This window comes from Odontesthes bonariensis, chromosome 24 (genome assembly GCF_027942865.1).
Source record: "Odontesthes bonariensis isolate fOdoBon6 chromosome 24, fOdoBon6.hap1, whole genome shotgun sequence".
NCBI lineage: Eukaryota > Metazoa > Chordata > Actinopteri > Atheriniformes > Atherinopsidae > Odontesthes > Odontesthes bonariensis.
This window is the reverse complement of record NC_134529.1, coordinates 2,681,967-2,699,921: the sequence shown is the minus strand read 5'-3', so window position 1 is coordinate 2,699,921 and position 17,955 is coordinate 2,681,967. Positions and strand designations below refer to the sequence as shown.

At 42.6% G+C, this 17,955-nt stretch overlaps 1 protein-coding gene across 1 annotated transcript in view; it reads left to right on the top strand.

Moving 5' to 3' along the window:
- The window catches only part of mei4 (meiosis-specific, MEI4 homolog (S. cerevisiae)), a 37,962-nt gene extending 22,970 nt beyond the window's left edge, over nt 1–14,992 (top strand). The window contains exon 5 of the mRNA XM_075459777.1: nt 14,744–14,992. Within this exon, the coding sequence (XP_075315892.1) occupies nt 14,744–14,992 (249 nt within the window). The remainder of the gene's footprint in view (nt 1–14,743) is intronic.
- The last annotated feature ends 2,963 nt before the right edge of the window (nt 14,993–17,955 follow it).

Genomic DNA, 17,955 nt, shown 5'->3' with positions numbered 1-17,955 from the left:
AAATGTTTAAAGTAGGGCTGGGCAACGATTAAAATGTTTAATCTAATTAATCACATGATTTCCCTGATTAATCACGATTAATCGCATTTGTACGCAGAATCCAAAAATGAATCCAAAAGTAGTGTATAGCTTTTAGCATTTAGCTTTATTTTAAATGTGCTGCCATATGAATGAAAGTGCCATAACATTTGTTGTGCAAACACACTTTTAACATCAGCATCTTTCTGTAGTTTTTATGTAGAAGCCTCGCTCCACTGTCTGTTTCCTTGAATGACTTGCTGCTATCAGTTGTGTGTTTTGCCTTTAAGTGATATTTTAGACTGGAACTACTACGCTGAGAAGACAATTCAACTTGGCAGTGTTTACAGATGACTTTGGTTCTGTCGACTCCGCCGTCTGGAAGAACTTTAACATGAAAATGGCCGAGTAAAAGTTCCGTACCCTTCTCCATGTTTGGTGGATCCGCCGATTACTTTCTTTTCCTGTTCCACAGCAGACAGCAGCAGACTTTTACAAAATAAAAGCCTGTGAGCAACAGACTTTTACAGAATAAAAGCCTGTGAGCAACAGACTTTTACAAAATAAAAGCCTGTGAGCAACAGACTTTTACAATAATAAAATAAATAATAAAACATGCGTTAATGCGCGATAAAATGTTTATCGGCGTTAAATAATTAACGAGTTAACTACAATTCATTTTTTTAATCGAATTAATCGCATGATTTCCCTGATTAATCACGATTAATCGCAGTTGTACGCAAAATCCAAAAATGAATCCAAAAGTAGTGTATAGCCTTTAGCATTTAGTCTTTTACAATAATAAAATAAATAATAAAACAGGGACTGAGTCCCGTATCGGACGGCCCTGTGCTGCATGTTGTTCCCCCTCTCTCTGCCCCCTGCTTCCTGTCTCTCTGAACTTTCCATTAAAGGCACAAAAGCCCCCAAAAATAATAAAAAATTAAGAAAAGAAAAAAAAATGTGTTAATGCGCGATGAAATATATTTTATTTATATTTATTTATTGGCGTTAAATAACTAACGAGATAATAACGAGTTAACTCGCCCAGCCCTAGTAAAAAACGACAAAGCAAGCGGGTGATTTTCCCTCCTTCTGAGCATCCCTCCCACCTCGTCTGAGTCGGTCATGCTCCCTTGTTGTTTTTCTCCTCTTCCACGAGGTCGTGACTAAAGGAGAATTTTATCAACACAGCTGGAACCAAATGTTCACCACAGATATGGAAACAGTCCTGGGCTGTGAACAAACGAGCGGTAATCTGTATTTCTATCCAGGTTTAGAAGAGCCGGCCCTCCATTATAGATTCAAGTCGAGCTCGTCCTTACTCAGGAGCTGCGTTACTGCTTTCAGTCCAGTTTGAAAGTAAATCTAGCTGAAAATGGTGCAAAGAAAACATGTTTTCTGGAGGGGCGTGCACAGACTCACATTCACACCGCCGTGTTTCATCATCTTTTAACAGCAACGTGTCATTAAATAGACCAACGACTGTAGTTTTTAAAGAGACATTTTCCAGGATTTCACCTGTTCAGCAGGTCAGTTCAACACTTTTGTTGTTTTTTGTTCTATATTGAGCCAAATATTTTCAGTGGGTGACATCTCTGGCCTGCAGGTTGGTCAGTTTACCATCTGGACTCGTTCACAACGAGTTTCTGCTTCTGAAATTAATAAATTCAATAATATTCTTTTGCTGCTGTTTGATTCATAGATCTTATCTGCCAGTGATCTCACATTTCCCACGACGATCAGTGAAAAAACTAGTTTAACCCTCTGTCTGCATCCTAAACTCATCTTGATGTGGGATCTTATTCCAGCCGTTACTTGAGCTCAATCAGCTGCTCCAATGTGCAAAAAAAAAAAAAAAAGAAAAGCTATATCGTTGCTATGGTTACGCATAGGGATGTCGAAAAGTCTTGACCGACCACTGAGCCTCATTAGTCGATTAAAGTCGGTCACCGAAAATTCTATAAGTGCCATTTATGATATCTGTGTCCTGTCGCGCGTCTTTCTCTGCCGCGTGGAACAAGTTATGCCCCCATTTTAGACTGGTTAGGCTCCCATCACACAATCAATGTTAGTTCGTGCCCTTGGTATTATACATTTTCCCCAATCATTGACCACTAGTTCTAGGCGTACTTGTGGAGGAATAATAAGGGTTTTGGGTAGAAAAATAATTGCTGAGCCCTTCCAGTCACGGTACTTTTTAAACACGAATCAAACGCGGCACCGAACTCGGGCTGTTAAAAGCCCCCCGTTACAGTCACAAACAGGGAACGGTGCATTTGGCGGTGTTACAGGAAAGTAGGTTAACCAATGACTTTGTTAAAAAAAAAACTTACCGAATGCCAACAGCCTCTGTGGCGTAGCCTATGCTGCACAAAATCCTTTGCAATAAGTTCCTGTCGTCATGCCATTTAAGTACAGATGAATATATCACAACAAGTAGGCTAAGTTAGTCTTGTGTCTTTTGCCATTACAGTGTTACAATTATCATTATGTCGTAGTCCACACGCAGCCACTAACAAGCTGGGACTTTGTGTGAAACATCACGGAGTATAACATCTGTATAGTCATTGGTTTGTCCATGCAGGGATCCAGTAATGCAGAGCTGCCTCAACATCAGCAACACTGAACACTTTTGGTTGGAATTCGTCTTTCTTGTCACGAGTTGAAACCAGTTTAATATAGTTTTGCAATGATTTGCAAATGATTGCTTTTTGTCTTCACTTTTCCCAGCTGTTTTTGGGGGGGGGGGGGGGTCATAGGCCCCCTCAGTGGGACGGCCTGACATTTCAAAGCAGAGAGCCGTGAACAACGGTGAGCTGGCTTTCTTCTGCTCCAACCCAGTTTTTCTTTTGAAGACTGACTTATTAGCTTTGTGCCTGCAGCTCTCTGGTCTCAGGGGAGCCGCGGCATCCCGCCCATTATTTAAAAAATTGTGGAGGAGACACTTTAACGAGATTATTCTGTTATCCAGAGGGAATTATAACGGTGCCACTGTCGAAACTTTCAATCCGTAAATCACCAACCAACCTGGTTGTTACAGCGTTCAGAGCTCATCTGCAGTTTAAAGGAGAATTGCAAAGTCAAACACTAATATTCACCTCATTTAAGAGGGTATAATTACAAAGAAAGAGCTGTAAAAATGCTCTGTAATATTGGGTTTGGGTTAGGACTGGTGGTTGTACCTCACCTCAGCTGGAGCCGGTGTTTTAAATGCAGAATCTGAAGGACGCCAGGCGCTGAAGTCATGAGTGCGTGATCTGAGCGGGTGGCTGAGGTCGGCGTTCCTGTCTGACGCGCTTCCTCCTCGGATCAGCTCAGCATACAGATGAGCGGCGCCTGCTGCGTCCTCCTGTTGGAGGTCACGGCGCTCTGTGACATCTACCAGACCTTCATCTCGACTGTTTTAATGCTCTTTATGTGGGCGTCTCCCAGTCTTCTCTCAGCCGCCTTCAGCTGGTGCAGAACGCTGCTGCCCGTCTTTAACCAACACCAACAGACGTATGCACATCACTCCTGTTCTTAACTCCCTCCATCGGCTTCCTGTCCTTTAGAGAACTGATTTTAAACTTTTAATGTTGGTTTTTAAAGCTCTTAACGGCCTCGCCCCGTCGTATTTATCTGAGCTTTTAACAGTCCTGGTAGAGCTCTGAGGTCAGCAGATCAGTTTCTGCTGGAAGTGCCCAGGTCAGAATACAAACCCTGGGGTGAGCGAGCCTTTTCCCAAAGCTGCCCCCAGGCTCTGGAATAAGCCCCCCCCTCAATAAGCTCTCCCGTCAAAATTAAAAATGAGGCGAAAGGAAACGCAGAAATTCAGCACAGATAACTGTCAATGCAAGGAAGCTGCATTGTCCATGGTCCTAAACTACAAATTATCAATGCAACATATCATCAATCAGCATTGAAACATGTGCTATTGTAAATATTTTGACTTACAAATTAGTGAGATACATGTGCCTGTCGGGGCGAACAGATTAATCCTCATTGGCACTGAGCAGAGGACCACTCGCACCTCCTGTTCAACAGAGAGCCGCGACCTCCTGTTGTTCTTCATGTTTAACCAGAGCAGAGAACGCCAACTCACACAGGCAGGTAGTGGGGAAAGGAAGACGCTGCTCAATCGAGTGGTGGGAGATGCTTGGGTAGTATGATGCAGAAGCATTAGCTAACTAGCAGTTCAGTTAGCATTAGCTAACTTCTCTCGGTCCAACTGAAGCCTTAAGACGGTAACTTTCATGATACTGTTGACAGTTTTTTCCTCTTTTCTGTCGGTGGTGGGTTGTCTGCAGTCTGCACTGGTGGTTGGTGGTTTGCTCTGCACCAGAAAGCGCTCCATTTCCCCTCTTTCTCTGTTTTAATGTTGTCCTTCAGCCTTTGATGTGTCACGATCTCATAATTCCCACCTGCGCTGCGCAACTGCTTTAACGGCGAAATATGGGGTTCTCTAAAGATTATTTTTTTTAAATAATTGTTTTTAGGTATAGAGTTTGACTCTGTATTATGAAATGAGTGCATACAAAGTACTGATATAGTAAATAAAAAAATAATTGTGTAGTTGTATATTGCTATAATAACGTATGGTTGTCACAAAAGCCCACACAGTTTGGGAACCACTGGCCTACAGCAATGGAGCTGTAGCACTCCATCATCCATCTTTTATCTGGCGCACGTCGACCTCTCTCCTCTGGCTGTTATTCACGTTTAAATCCCTGCGGTCGTGTCCCGCCTGCCTCCCTGAGCTGCTGCTGCTCTCTGAGGTGGAAAAGTGACGAGACGGGCCTCTTCTCTTGGCACCCTGTGACTTTTATTCTTTTTTTCATAGTTTAGCAGCTGTTTTTACTCATGTTTACGTCTCTTCAAACATTTCTTCTGCAGCGCTCTGCTTCACGCTGGTAGTTTTTAAAGTGCTTTTTGCTTTTTTGATTTAAGTTTAGGTGATGGAGGACACGCAGCTGTCCAGCCTGACTACGTGTGGTCTGTTTGAGTTAAAGTGGGAGTGGGATGGAGTCATGATGAGCCTCTTAAACACCTTCATGCCCGGTGATGTTAGAGCCACGGGGCAGTTGCTGTTCAGGCTGGAGAGCTCGTTATTCTTCGGTCCTGGAACAAGTCCACAGTCTAAGGCTGTGTTCGAAACCGCATACTACATACCTCCATACTCCATACTACATACTACATACTACATACTACATACTTCCATACTTCCATACTACATACTACATACTTTCATACTACATACTTCCATACTGCATACTACATACCTCCATACTACATACTACATACTTCCATACTTCCATACTACATACCTCCATACTACATACTACATACTTCCATACTTCCATACTACATACCTCCATACTACATACTACATACTTCCATACTTCCATACTACATACCTCCATACTACATACTACATACTTCCATACTACATACCTCCATACTACATACTACATACTTCCATACTTCCATACTACATACCTCCATACTACATACTTCCATACTTCCATACTACATACCTCCATACCTCCATACTACATACTACATACTTCCATACTACATACCTCCATACTACATACTTCCATACTTCCATACTACATACCTCCATACTACATACTACATACTTCCATACTGCATACTACATACCTCCATACTACATACTACATACTTCCATACTGCATACTACATACCTCCATACTACATACTACATACTTCCATACTTCCATACTACATACTACATACCTCCATACTACATACTACATACTTCCATACTACATACTACATACTTACATACTACATACTTCCATACTACATACTTCCATACTGCATACTACATACCTCCATACTTCCATACTACATACTTCCATACTTCCATACTACATACTACATACCTCCATACTACATACTACATACTTCCATACTACATACTACATACTTCCATACTGCATACTACATACCTCCATACTACATACTACATACTTCCATACTACATACTTCCATACTGCATACTACATACCTCCATACTTCCATACTACATACTTCCATACTGCATACTACATACCTCCATACTACATACTACATGCTTTTGTTTTGAAAACAGGAAGTGAACCTACCCTCGTTGTAGCTAGCTTGAAACTGCCGTTTTGACAGGAAATGACGATCGGCGACGTTACGTTGCATCTTGGGTAGTTTGAGTATGAGTAGTAACCTCATGATGCATACCCAACATTTCGGAGAATCTAGTATGCATCCGGGAACTTCTCGCTTACTCAAACTCGCATACTAACTCAGAAAGTTAGTAGGAGTAGTGGGAGTAGTTGGAGAAGTAGGCAGTTTCAAACACAGCCTAAGTCTGAGTTCCACACCAATCAGAGCCATTATTAAGCTGACGTGTCTTCATTTTGTTTGACAAAAAAGTTAAAATTAATCAAATCTGCACATCTTATGTCTGTTTTTCTTGATTTTTAGTTCAGGCAAACAGGTTTTTTTTATCTTATTACAGAATATATATGATTGTTTTATCGTCTGTTTCTGAAGATATTCAACATTTCTAACGTCTTACTCAGACTTTACTGGCTTCATTTGGAGTTAGATCCCCTGAAACCTGTGTTGGATTCTCATTATAATGTTGTAATGAGATTCATAGCCACTCGGCATCTGAGGTGATTGCCCTTAATGGCGTTTACTTTGGCTCCAGGATATTTCTGTACATTTGGCTTTGGGGTGCTGAATGAGTCCTCAGACTTTCAGGGCTCAGAGTTGGAGGCAAAGCCAGAGGAAATGAGCTCCTTCCTCTAAAGGCCAGCGCCAGTTTAATTTACTCTTGGTGGCTCTGGAGCCCTGCAGGCCTCCTGTGCATCACATTTCATCTGTTATTATCAGGAGGGGACAGAGACGGGTCGCCTGGTGCAATGGCTCAGATGAGGAGCCACAAAGCTGATTCATTCTTTGTGCTTTATGTATTTTTTAGACTTAACAGTCATGACAGTAGCTCCAAAAGTAAGTTTTAAGTTGTGTGTCGCAGTTATTTGATCCTAAAGACCAATTACCTTCACACGTGGCTCTAGTTTCTCATTCATTTGCTGTGTTTGAAACCGCATACTTCTCCTACAACTCATACTAACTTTCAGAGTTAGTATGCGAGTTTGAGTAAGCGAGAAGTTCCCGGATGCATACTAGATTCTCTGAAATGTTGGGTATGCATCATGAGGTTACTACTCATACTCAAACTACCCAAGATGCAACGTAATGCGACGTCGCCGATCGTCATTTCCTGTCAAAACGGCAGTTTCAAGCTAGCTACAACGAGGGTAGGTTCACTTCCTGTTTTCAAAACAAAAGCACCAATTGTATGGTAATGGCTTTCCCTATGATAAAAGGCAACGGGTATTTTATTTTGTGAAAATAACAGGAAGTGCGTTGCTCACTGCGGCTAGCTTTAGTAGCGCCGAATTCGTGGGAACAAAATTGTAAACAGCCGGTATTTTGTCAGGTTTTCAACACGTTGGGGATCTAAACGACTACTTTCTCACCTGAAAATGTTTCAAATGTTGCTAAAGTTTACAGAGTTTAGAGCTTAAAGGGACACTATGAAATTTCTTCCCCCATCTAGTGGTGCAATTTTATTTTGCAAAGTCGAATGAATTTGCTCTCTAGCGCCTCGTGTTTTCAAATGTGCGTTGCAACTTCTTGAACTACGGCAGGTGGAATGTGTCAAGATTCAAGAAGCTATAGCGTCAGACTCAAGGTCCATACAAACAAAAATAAATCAAGACACACAGTACAAAGGATTATATAACACACATACAATAACACTATAAATACAGATGACAGATAACATGTCAGATAACATAAGTTGACATAGCCTTTGGTGTGCAAGCAATGCAATTAGTCATATTCCGGGAGTTACCGGAAGTGACGTCGACGTAGCGTTAGCAGCGGTAGCGTTAGCAGCAGTGTATAGTTGCTATCTGGAAAGTGTTCTTTTAAATAAACTCCCGGTAACTTACAAACTTTCTAATGCCTCGTTTAGTGAGTTAAGAGCCTATGTGTACTACGGCAGAAGTTTGGTAACAATCAATGCATTATTAGTGGGATAATTTACCAGATAAAATCTATTTAGCATTAGCGGCTATAATAAGCTATTCGGCGGAAATGACGTCATTTCTGCTTGTAGGCCTGTGGGGAAATCGCGATTCGAAGTGCTTTATGTCCCTCTCAGCACTTCGTCGTTTTTCATAGAGCGGAAGGACATGGCGGCCTCCATAGAGCTTACCCGCTCTATGTAGATACAGACAAGTTATTCTTCACTCAGGAGGAAAAGTGAGATTGTTGACAGAGATAATTTTACACCAATGAGGACTAATTTATGAATGAATATGTTGATTTGAGCTAATAAATGACTTAATTTATTACATAGTGTCCCTTTAAGGGAAATCAGCTTCAGGCCGGTTGGTCTAATATGATAGAATAACTTGGATTAACGTCTTTTTGTGCATCGTATAAATGATTCCTGGTGGCCCAGCACAGGAAGGAGCGCTTCATGTAAAATGACCCACAGCAGGAATTGATTTTTCCTTCTGCAGAACAGCCTCGAGCAGTGTGTTACTTTTTCCCCCGAAGCATCTCTTTCGAGGCGGTCTGCTGACAATCCACAGATTCAACTGACAGAAAATCAATCCAATCTCATCCAAGTCTGTGCTTTCTGACCTCATATCTTGACATCTCGGCTAACGGGGAAGGAGGACGCATAGCTTTGTCTTCCTCACACACACACACACAAATATTAAATTTATTGTCTGGTTCTTCAAAGTTTGTCTCACGATGAGCAGCCTAAAAGTTTCATAGATTCATGCTTTTTCAGTTAAATGGTCTCAGGTGGCTGCAGGAGCTCCAGACAGGAGGTCAGCTCGGTCCCGTGTGCTGATTGGAGACGGCTGATTTGACAGCCCAGCTCCCTCAGAGACAGGAAACCACAATATTTATGATGCTCATCCACCTGGAAAGAGTCGAAACGCAGCAGCAGAAAAACAAGCTCTAACTTTGACCTGACAACTCAACGTCCTTTCATTCTTTCCTTCTTTCGCCTGGAGGAAGATTCAAGGATAATTAAACTTTTCCATCCTGAGTTGTGTAGCTCTTGAGGTCAGAACCAGCAGGTCCAGCGGGAATCCCAGACATCCCTCTCCTCAGCAACACTCCCCAGCTCCTCCTGCAGGATCCTGAGGTGTTCCAAGGTCAGATGGGATGTATAATCCCTCCAGAGAGTTCTGGTTCTGACCCGGGAACTCATCCCAGGAGGCATCCTGATCAGAGGAACCACCTCAGCTGACTCCTTTCTATGTGGAGGAGCAGCGGCTCTAACCCGAGCTCCCTCCGGATGTTGGAGAGGAGAGCTAAAGAGCTCTGCTGGGTTTATATTCTCTGAACATATCACAGATGTATTTTGGGCCTAAACTGTTCTGGGATTTGTAAACCATCAGCAGGCTTTTAAAATCTATTCTGTGACTGACTGGAAGCCAGAGTAAAGATTTTAAAGCTGCTGTGATGTGTTCAGATCTCTTAGTCCGGGTTAAAACTCCAGCAGCAGCGTTCTGGATGAGCTGCAGATGTTTAATGCTCTTTGTGGGAAGTCCAGTTAAAAGAGCGTTACAGTGATGGAGTCTGCTGGAGATGAATGCATGGATGAGTTTCTCCTGGTCTGTTTGGGAGAGGAAACCTTTAATTCTGTTGATGTTTCTGAGGTGGTAAAAAGCTGCCTTGGTGACAGCTTTGATGTGGCTGCTGAAAGTCAGATCTGAGTCTATCAACACTCCGAGGTTACCAACTTGGTCAGTGATTGTAAGGTCCCGAGTCTCAAGATATTTACCAACGCTGACCCTCTTCTCTTTGCTCCCAAACAGAATGATCTCAGTTTGGTCTTCATTTAATTGTAGAAAATTCTCTCTCATCCAGGTGTTTACTTCCTCCAGACACTGACACAGTACGTCTGCTGGGCTGCAGTCGCCATGGTGACAGAGACACATAAAGTTGTGTATCCTCTGCATAACTGTGATAATTGATGTTAAAGTTCTGCAATATCTGACCCAAAGGGAGCATATACAAGTTAAACAGAAGTGGGCCAAGAATTGACCCCTGGGGGACTCCACAAGTCATGGCCACTCGCTCAGATTCATAGCTGCCAATTGTAACAAAATAACTCCGGCCTTCTAAGTAGGACCTGAACCAGTTAAGGACCGCTCCAGAAAGTCCAACCCAGTTTTCCAGCCTGTGCAACAGGATTCTGTGATCTACAGTATCAAACGCAGCGCTGAGTTGATTGTATGAATGATTATATGTTCCGTCTGCTCTCCACAGGGCCAAAGCATGCTAATTAATTTAGCCGTCACTGTTTGGAAGCTCTGGTGGCGTCTTCAAAGGATGTTAAATGAGTAAGTAAAGAAAAAGCAGCTCCCTGGAAATGTCAATAAAATATGACAGACAGGCGCCGGGGTGATGGCGAGCCCCAGATTTCACAGCAGCTCATCCACCAGCTGCTCGCCGACGAGGAAAAGATGTTTTAGAAGGATAAAAAAAAAACGTGTGACATTCCCCTGGAGCTTCCATGGATGGAGCACAAAGAGGCTGCATAAAAGTGGGGTGTCAGGTAATTCCTGATGTGAGGCGGGCTGCAGAGCCACCGCTTCCCCCAGCTGAAGGCGGGAGGCATCACACTGCTTTCCATTTCCATGGCGACTAACAGGAACACAGCAGGACGCGAGAGTCTCTGAAGAGACTCATTTATTCTTTAAATAACAACTTCCATCTCTGGTGGGAAGCAGCCACGATGGGGCTGGTGCTCCATCAACTCATTTATCTTGTCACATTCGCCCACATTAGCATAATAGGTGGATAACCCTCAATGACACGGACTTTATTGGTAAACTTCTCGGAAATTCACTTTCAACTCACTTTGGCATTTTAGTGAGGACACCCAGATAACAGATGGAGATGAGCATCCAAATGGCATTTATTTCAGGCTGCTGACACTAATTCAACAGGAACAGCTTGTTTTTATTTTTAATGGGAAGCTGGAGTAAAAAAGATTATATTTGCATTTCATTTTTAAGCACTGGAATGAACTGACCAACAGCTGTTGTGGTTTAAAAGAACTTTGGACGACTTAATAATTGCAGAGATTCACTGAAACATGTTCCAACATGAGTATAAACCCAGAATCTGAGTCAGAACCAGAGTTAGTTCAGTTCTGAGCAGCTTTAAAGTGAATATCTGCAGATGTTTCCATGGTAACAACTGCAGAGATTCACTGAAACATGTTCCAACATGAACATAAACCCAGAATCTGAGGCAGAACCAGAGTTAGTTCAGTTCTGAGCAGCTTTAAAGTGAATATCTGCAGATGTTTCCATGGTAACAGCTGCACAGATTCACTGAAACATGTTCCAACATGAACATAAACCCAGAATCTGAGGCAGAACCAGAGTTAGTTCAGTTCTGAGCAGCTTTAAAGTGAATATCTGCAGATGTTTCCATGGTAACAGCTGCAGAGATTCACTGAAACATGTTCCAACATGAACATAAACCCAGAATCTGAGGCAGAACCAGAGTTAGTTCAGTTCTGAGCAGCTTTAGAGTGAATATCTGCAGATGTTTCCATGGTAACAGCTGCAGCTGATTCACTGAAACATGTTCCAACATGAACATAAACCCAGAATCTGAGTCAGAAGCAGAGTTAGTTCAGTTCTGAGCAGCTTTAAAGGGAATATCTGCAGATGTTTCCATGGTAACAGCTGCAGAGATTCACTGAAACATGTTCCAACATGAACATAAACCCAGAATCTGAGGCAGAACCAGAGTTAGTTCAGTTCTGAGCAGCTTTAAAGTGAATATCTGCTCTGAGCTCCTTTCTCCTCCAGCACAGCCTGAACCCTCTCAGACGAGCTTTCTGTCCTTTCTTTAAGGAGTCTTCAGGAATAGTTCTCCAGGCTTCTTGAAGGACATCCCAAAGTACAATTTTTGGCTGCTCTACCCACCTCTGGTCATATTTTAGGTAAATATTCTGATCAAATTGAGGGATTTTCCAGGTTTCGGGTGAAAACTTTAGATGGAAACACAGAACAGTGGAGGTTCTGAGTCATGTGGGCTTTCTCTTCCCTCTGTGGTGCGTTGGTCCTTGATGGGTAAATTACTGCCCTTCACTCTGAGCTGTGCACAGCATCATTATGAGCTCTTTGTCAGCTCGGCCTTCACTCACACTGTTTTCCCTGCTTCAGTCTTTATTTGTAACTTTTGCCACCGATGCCCATCATCAGCCTTTTTCTTTCTCTTTTCTTTTCCTTTTTTACCACGATGAGATGGCATTGTTATTCTTTTGTGTCTCTTCACTGTTCATTAACTAGTGTACTTCCAAATAAAGCAACAAACCTCAACAAAGAGTATCGACCTAAACTGTGAGGCAACAAAAGCCTGAAAATGGCAGCATTGATCGGCTTTAAAGCAACATACAAAACTAAAAACGGCACATGTTTGTGCACGTGTCTGTGCACGTGTCTGAGGAAGGCTGTGAGGATTAATGCCCAAATATTCCAGATAAAGAGAAAAAGTTCTGTTTAAAACCAACATATTCAGTAAAAATGTCATAATTATTATTTTTTACTGTTTGAACGGAATAATTTTGGACTTAAAGTTCACTCCTCTTATCTGGACTGAAGTTCTGGACGGATGGATGTAAACATGCAATCTGTCCCACTGTTTCACATGTTTGTCAGTTAAACCAGATCATAGGTGGGTTACCAACAGTTAGATCCACTCATGCTTGTTTTTCTTTCTGTAAAACATTAGTTTGGACCACCTGATTGTGCTCCTAAGCGTTCAGGACTGACCCCCCGTTAACCAGGCGTTGCTGCCCGCTGAAGTTTAGGCTTTTAGAGAAGTCAAACCCGGCACTTAGAGCGGCGCCGTTAGCTTAAAGCATGGCGGATTGGAGCGTTTTTTTTAAGGGTTAAAGGGTTGATGTTGTCTCATGCTTTCAGCTCTCTGACAGTTTCAGCCTGAAGGAATACCTGACAGCCATCTGCTGCTTGTTTGTCCTCTTTTTTTCTTTAAATCTCGGGCACACACATGGTAACATATAGGGCAGGCATTAACACACACACACGGTAACATTTAGGCATTAACACACACACACACACACACGTTAACATTTAGGCATTAACACACACACACACACACAGCAACATTTAGGCATTAACACACACACACACACACACACGTTAACATTTAGGCATTAACACACACACACACACACAGCAACATTTAGGCATTAACACACACACACACACACACACAGCAACATTTAGGCATTAACACACACACACACACACACACAGCAACATTTAGGCATTAACACACACACACACACACACACACACACACACACACACACACACAGCAACATTTAGGCATTAACACACACACACACACACACACGTTAACATTTAGGCATTAACACACACACACACACACACACACAGTAATATTTAGGCATTAACACACACACAGCAACATTTAGGCATTAACACACACACACAGCAACATTTAGGCATTAACACACACACACACACACACACAGCAACATTTAGGCATTAACACACACACACACACACACACACACATGGTAACATTTAGGCATTAACACACGCACACACACACACACAGCAACATTTAGGCATTAACACACACACACACACACACACACAGCAACATTTAGGCATTAACACACACACACACACACACACACACACACAGCAACATTTAGGCATTAACACACACACACACATGGTAACATTTAGGCATTAACACACGCACACACACACACAGCAACATTTAGGCATTAACACACACACACACACATTTAGGCATTAACACACACACACACACACGTTAACATTTAGGCATTAACACACACACACACACACACACATGGTAACATATAGGCATTAACACACACACACACAGCAACATTTAGGCATTAACACACACACACACACACACACACACACACACACACACAGCAACATTTAGGCATTAACACACACACACACACACACACACACACACACACAGACACACAGCAACATTTAGGCATTAACACACACACACACACATTTGCAAATGCACGCTGAGATTTGTGCTTTTTTCATATAAATAATCAACATTTGGTTTGTGGTGTCTGGTCTTAAAGGGTGGAACTGGGACATCATTTCGGTCAACAATAAACAGATAAATGCCAATTTTTTTTAACTATTTCTGCATTAATCCTCTCAGCAGCTTTACTGAACTTGTAGCTTCCTCTCAATTCGTGACTTTTTTGTCTTGTTTGGAACAAATTCTGAATATTTGAATGTAAACATCGTGTCACATATGATCCATTGATTTAAAAAGCTGTGCATTAGCTTGTAAAACGACCCTAAAGCCCAATTAAACAGCTTATAAACGACCTCTAAAAGCTTTAGATGGAGAATCCAATATGTGGAATTCTAAATTCAAGCATCTTAAACCTGGAACCGTCGACTCTGAACTCATTTATCAAAGCTACCGATTTGAGTTTTGGTTAAAACGGCTCAACAGTTTGAGTTTTGGTTAAAACGGCTCAACAGTTTGAGTTTTGGTTAAACGGCTCAACAGTTTGAGTTTTGGTTAAACGGCTCAACAGTTGTTCTCTTTGCAGGTGCAGGTGAGCTCTGGGCTGGACAGGTTCCCTGTTGACCAGTACCAGAACTCGTGCCACCTGTTCTTTATCGTGGAGAAGCTGCTGCAGCAGTCGGAGGTGGCGAGGTGGAGGCTGGAGGCGGGGTCGGAGCTGATGGGCCTCCTGAGTCATTTGGAGCAACGCGTCTTTCTTCTGTCGGAGGAGTTTCCCTTGTTTTCCATCTACATGTGGAGGATTGGAAGCCTCCTCACTGCTTCAGACGGATGAAACGGGTGTTCCAGTAGAAACTGGTGGGTGATCGGAACATGTAGCTGAAAGATAAACGTGGCTAACAAGCCCATAGAGTCCCATTGTTGGCCAAAAAGCTAATAAAAGCACATCAGTGGTCCAAACTGTTGTACTGGCTGACATGTTCCATAAATGTGTTGTGGATTTTTTTTTATCAAAGTGGGTAAGAAGACTACTCAAATAATAATAATAGAAAATCCAGATTTTGTCTTTCTTTAAGTTTTTATTCAAAGGCACATAGCGTTTGAAGTGTCTTGTCTGAGTGCTCAGACCAAAAGCATCGAACAGAATCAACACATTCATTTTTATACTCCAAACGGGGGTTATCTTCAAAGAACAAATGGCCCCCTTGCTCTGTTCGGGATCTGAGATAACAGTTTACCAGGTGCCCCTTTATAACTTCCTTGAGCTAAAACTCCGCACGATATGTCAACCATAAAACCTCCTCCTGATGAATTAAAAACTTGCCTTCCTTAATGACCAACAACAGAATCACAGAATGAGTTGGGGTCATCGGGAAGTCAACAGACTTTAAAACCATCTAGGCAGTTTTGCAATTTTCCACCTCAAATGCAACACACACAACATCCTGCTGCCAAAAACACACGTAAAAGAGGCAAATATGGACTCATCCGCAGCTGAAAGTAGTCTCTACGCTGTTTATGTTATAACACACACATCCCTCCGAACGTAAATGTGTACATCCTAAGCAGAGATCTCCAGATCTCCCCCTCCACAGCCACCTCCTCCAGCTCTTTCAGGGGACATCAATCAATCAATCAAACTTTATTTATATAGCCCTTTACAATAGCCAACTGATACTCAAAGTGCTTTACAACAGGATAAGAACAACAATACATAAAACACGATTCAGAAATGGTAAAAGTGCTGCAGGGCATTAAAAGCCTTCCACAAGTGCAATAAAATGAATTGAATAAAAATGTGTATAAAATTAAGATAATTAAAAAAGAGCGGATAGAATGGATGCATAGTGGCCCTAATCAGAGTTCGAACGCCAGTCTAAAAAGGTGAGTCTTAAGCTTCGATTTAAAAAGGCCAAGTCCGACTGACTCCGCCTCCTCTCCTCTGACTCCGCCTCCTCTCCTCTGACCCCGCCTCCTCTCCAACACACTGGAGTAAACTCTCCTCTGGGAGGCTGACTGAGAACACACGAGCGTAGCCGAATGATTTAAATGCACACACAGGAAGTGTGATGTTAAAACATCCCAACTGGATAAATGTTTCCTTCATATTTCTTTCATAAGTGTGGATGAAACGTCGCCTTACTCTGAGGAAACGCTGAGGACTATTTCAGCGGATATCCAGCTTGCTGCTGTGAGAACATAATCATTTCTCTGATTGAGATTTTCTCTGGCAGTTCAGAGTGAAAACTGTTGATGGGACAGAAATAGGATCCCTGTCCATAGAGGGGAGTGCTTCCTGATTTATATGAGATTTGGTAATGGCAGCGCTCTGTGTGGGTGGCATCTGTTTCTTAACGACAGGGGCTGTCATCTCCAGAAACTGAGTGGCACCATCAGCATCGAGGCTCCCTCTCCTCCGCCGTTCATCCGCCGCACACAGCAGTGATTTGGGTGGGAACGCAGCTAAATAAGTTTGCTTGTACATCTTGAATCACCAGAGGCTAATGTCTCCCAGCTGCCCCGATCGCAATCACTCCTATTGTGTCTGCTTTGGGCTTCTGCCCTCCCTGTCTGTGATCTCCTCATCTTTCATATCCTGTTGAGAGCAAAGCAGGGATGGAGGGGGGCGAGCTTTAAAGAATGAAGACGGACCGCTCGTACGTGCCCGGATGGTTAATGCGGCTCAGCGGAGAGGGAATCTGTCTCGTGATGCGTGGGATTGACAGCCGCAGGCGTGGCGGGTTACGTCATCAGCGGAGATTACCAGCGAGGGAACCGGCGTACATGCATCAGCTCTGTCATCAGTGGAGGAGATGCAGGCTTGGATAATGGATAAATCTGGGGCCTCGTGAGAACTGACCCACTGCTGAGTTTATAAAGAGGCGAGCGCACATAAAGGATGTTCTTATTCTTATTTGCATCGTCGTACAGGGCCTCGTTTTTAGAGTGTGCTTACAATTTTAGTTCTATATTAAATAGGGCTGGTCAACGATTACAATTTTATTCTATATTAAAGCAACAGATGTCTTATAGGGTATATGGTTGGGGTCAAATGCACACATCTATCTATCTATTCATCTATCTATATCTATGCATCCATGCATCCATCCATCCATCCATTTATCCATCCATCCATCCATTTATCTATCTATCCATCCATCCATCCATCCATTTATCTATCTATCCATCCATCCATCCATCCATCCATCCATTTATCCATCCATCCATCCATCCATCCATTTATCTATCTATCCATCCATCCATCCATCCATTTATCCATCCATCCATCCACCCATCCATCATCCATCCATCCATCCATCCATCCATCCATTTATCCATCCATCCATCCATTTATCCATCCATCCATCCATCCATTTATCTATCCATCCATCCATCCATCCATCCATCCATTTATCTATCCATCCATCCATCCATCCATCCATCCATCCATCCATCCATTTATCCATCCATCCATCCATCCATTTATCTATCCATCCATCCATCCATTTATCTATCCATCCATCCATCCATTTATCTATCCATCCATCCATCCATTTATCCATCCATCCATCCATCCATTTATCTATCCATCCATCCATCCATCCATCCATCCATCCATTTATCTATCCATCCATCCATCCATCCATCCATCCATCCATCCATTTATCTATCCATCCATCCATCCATCCATCCATCCATCCATCCATTTATCTATCCATCCATCCATCCATTTATCCATCCATCCATCCATCCATTTATCCATCCATCCATCCATTTATCCATCCATCCATCCATCCA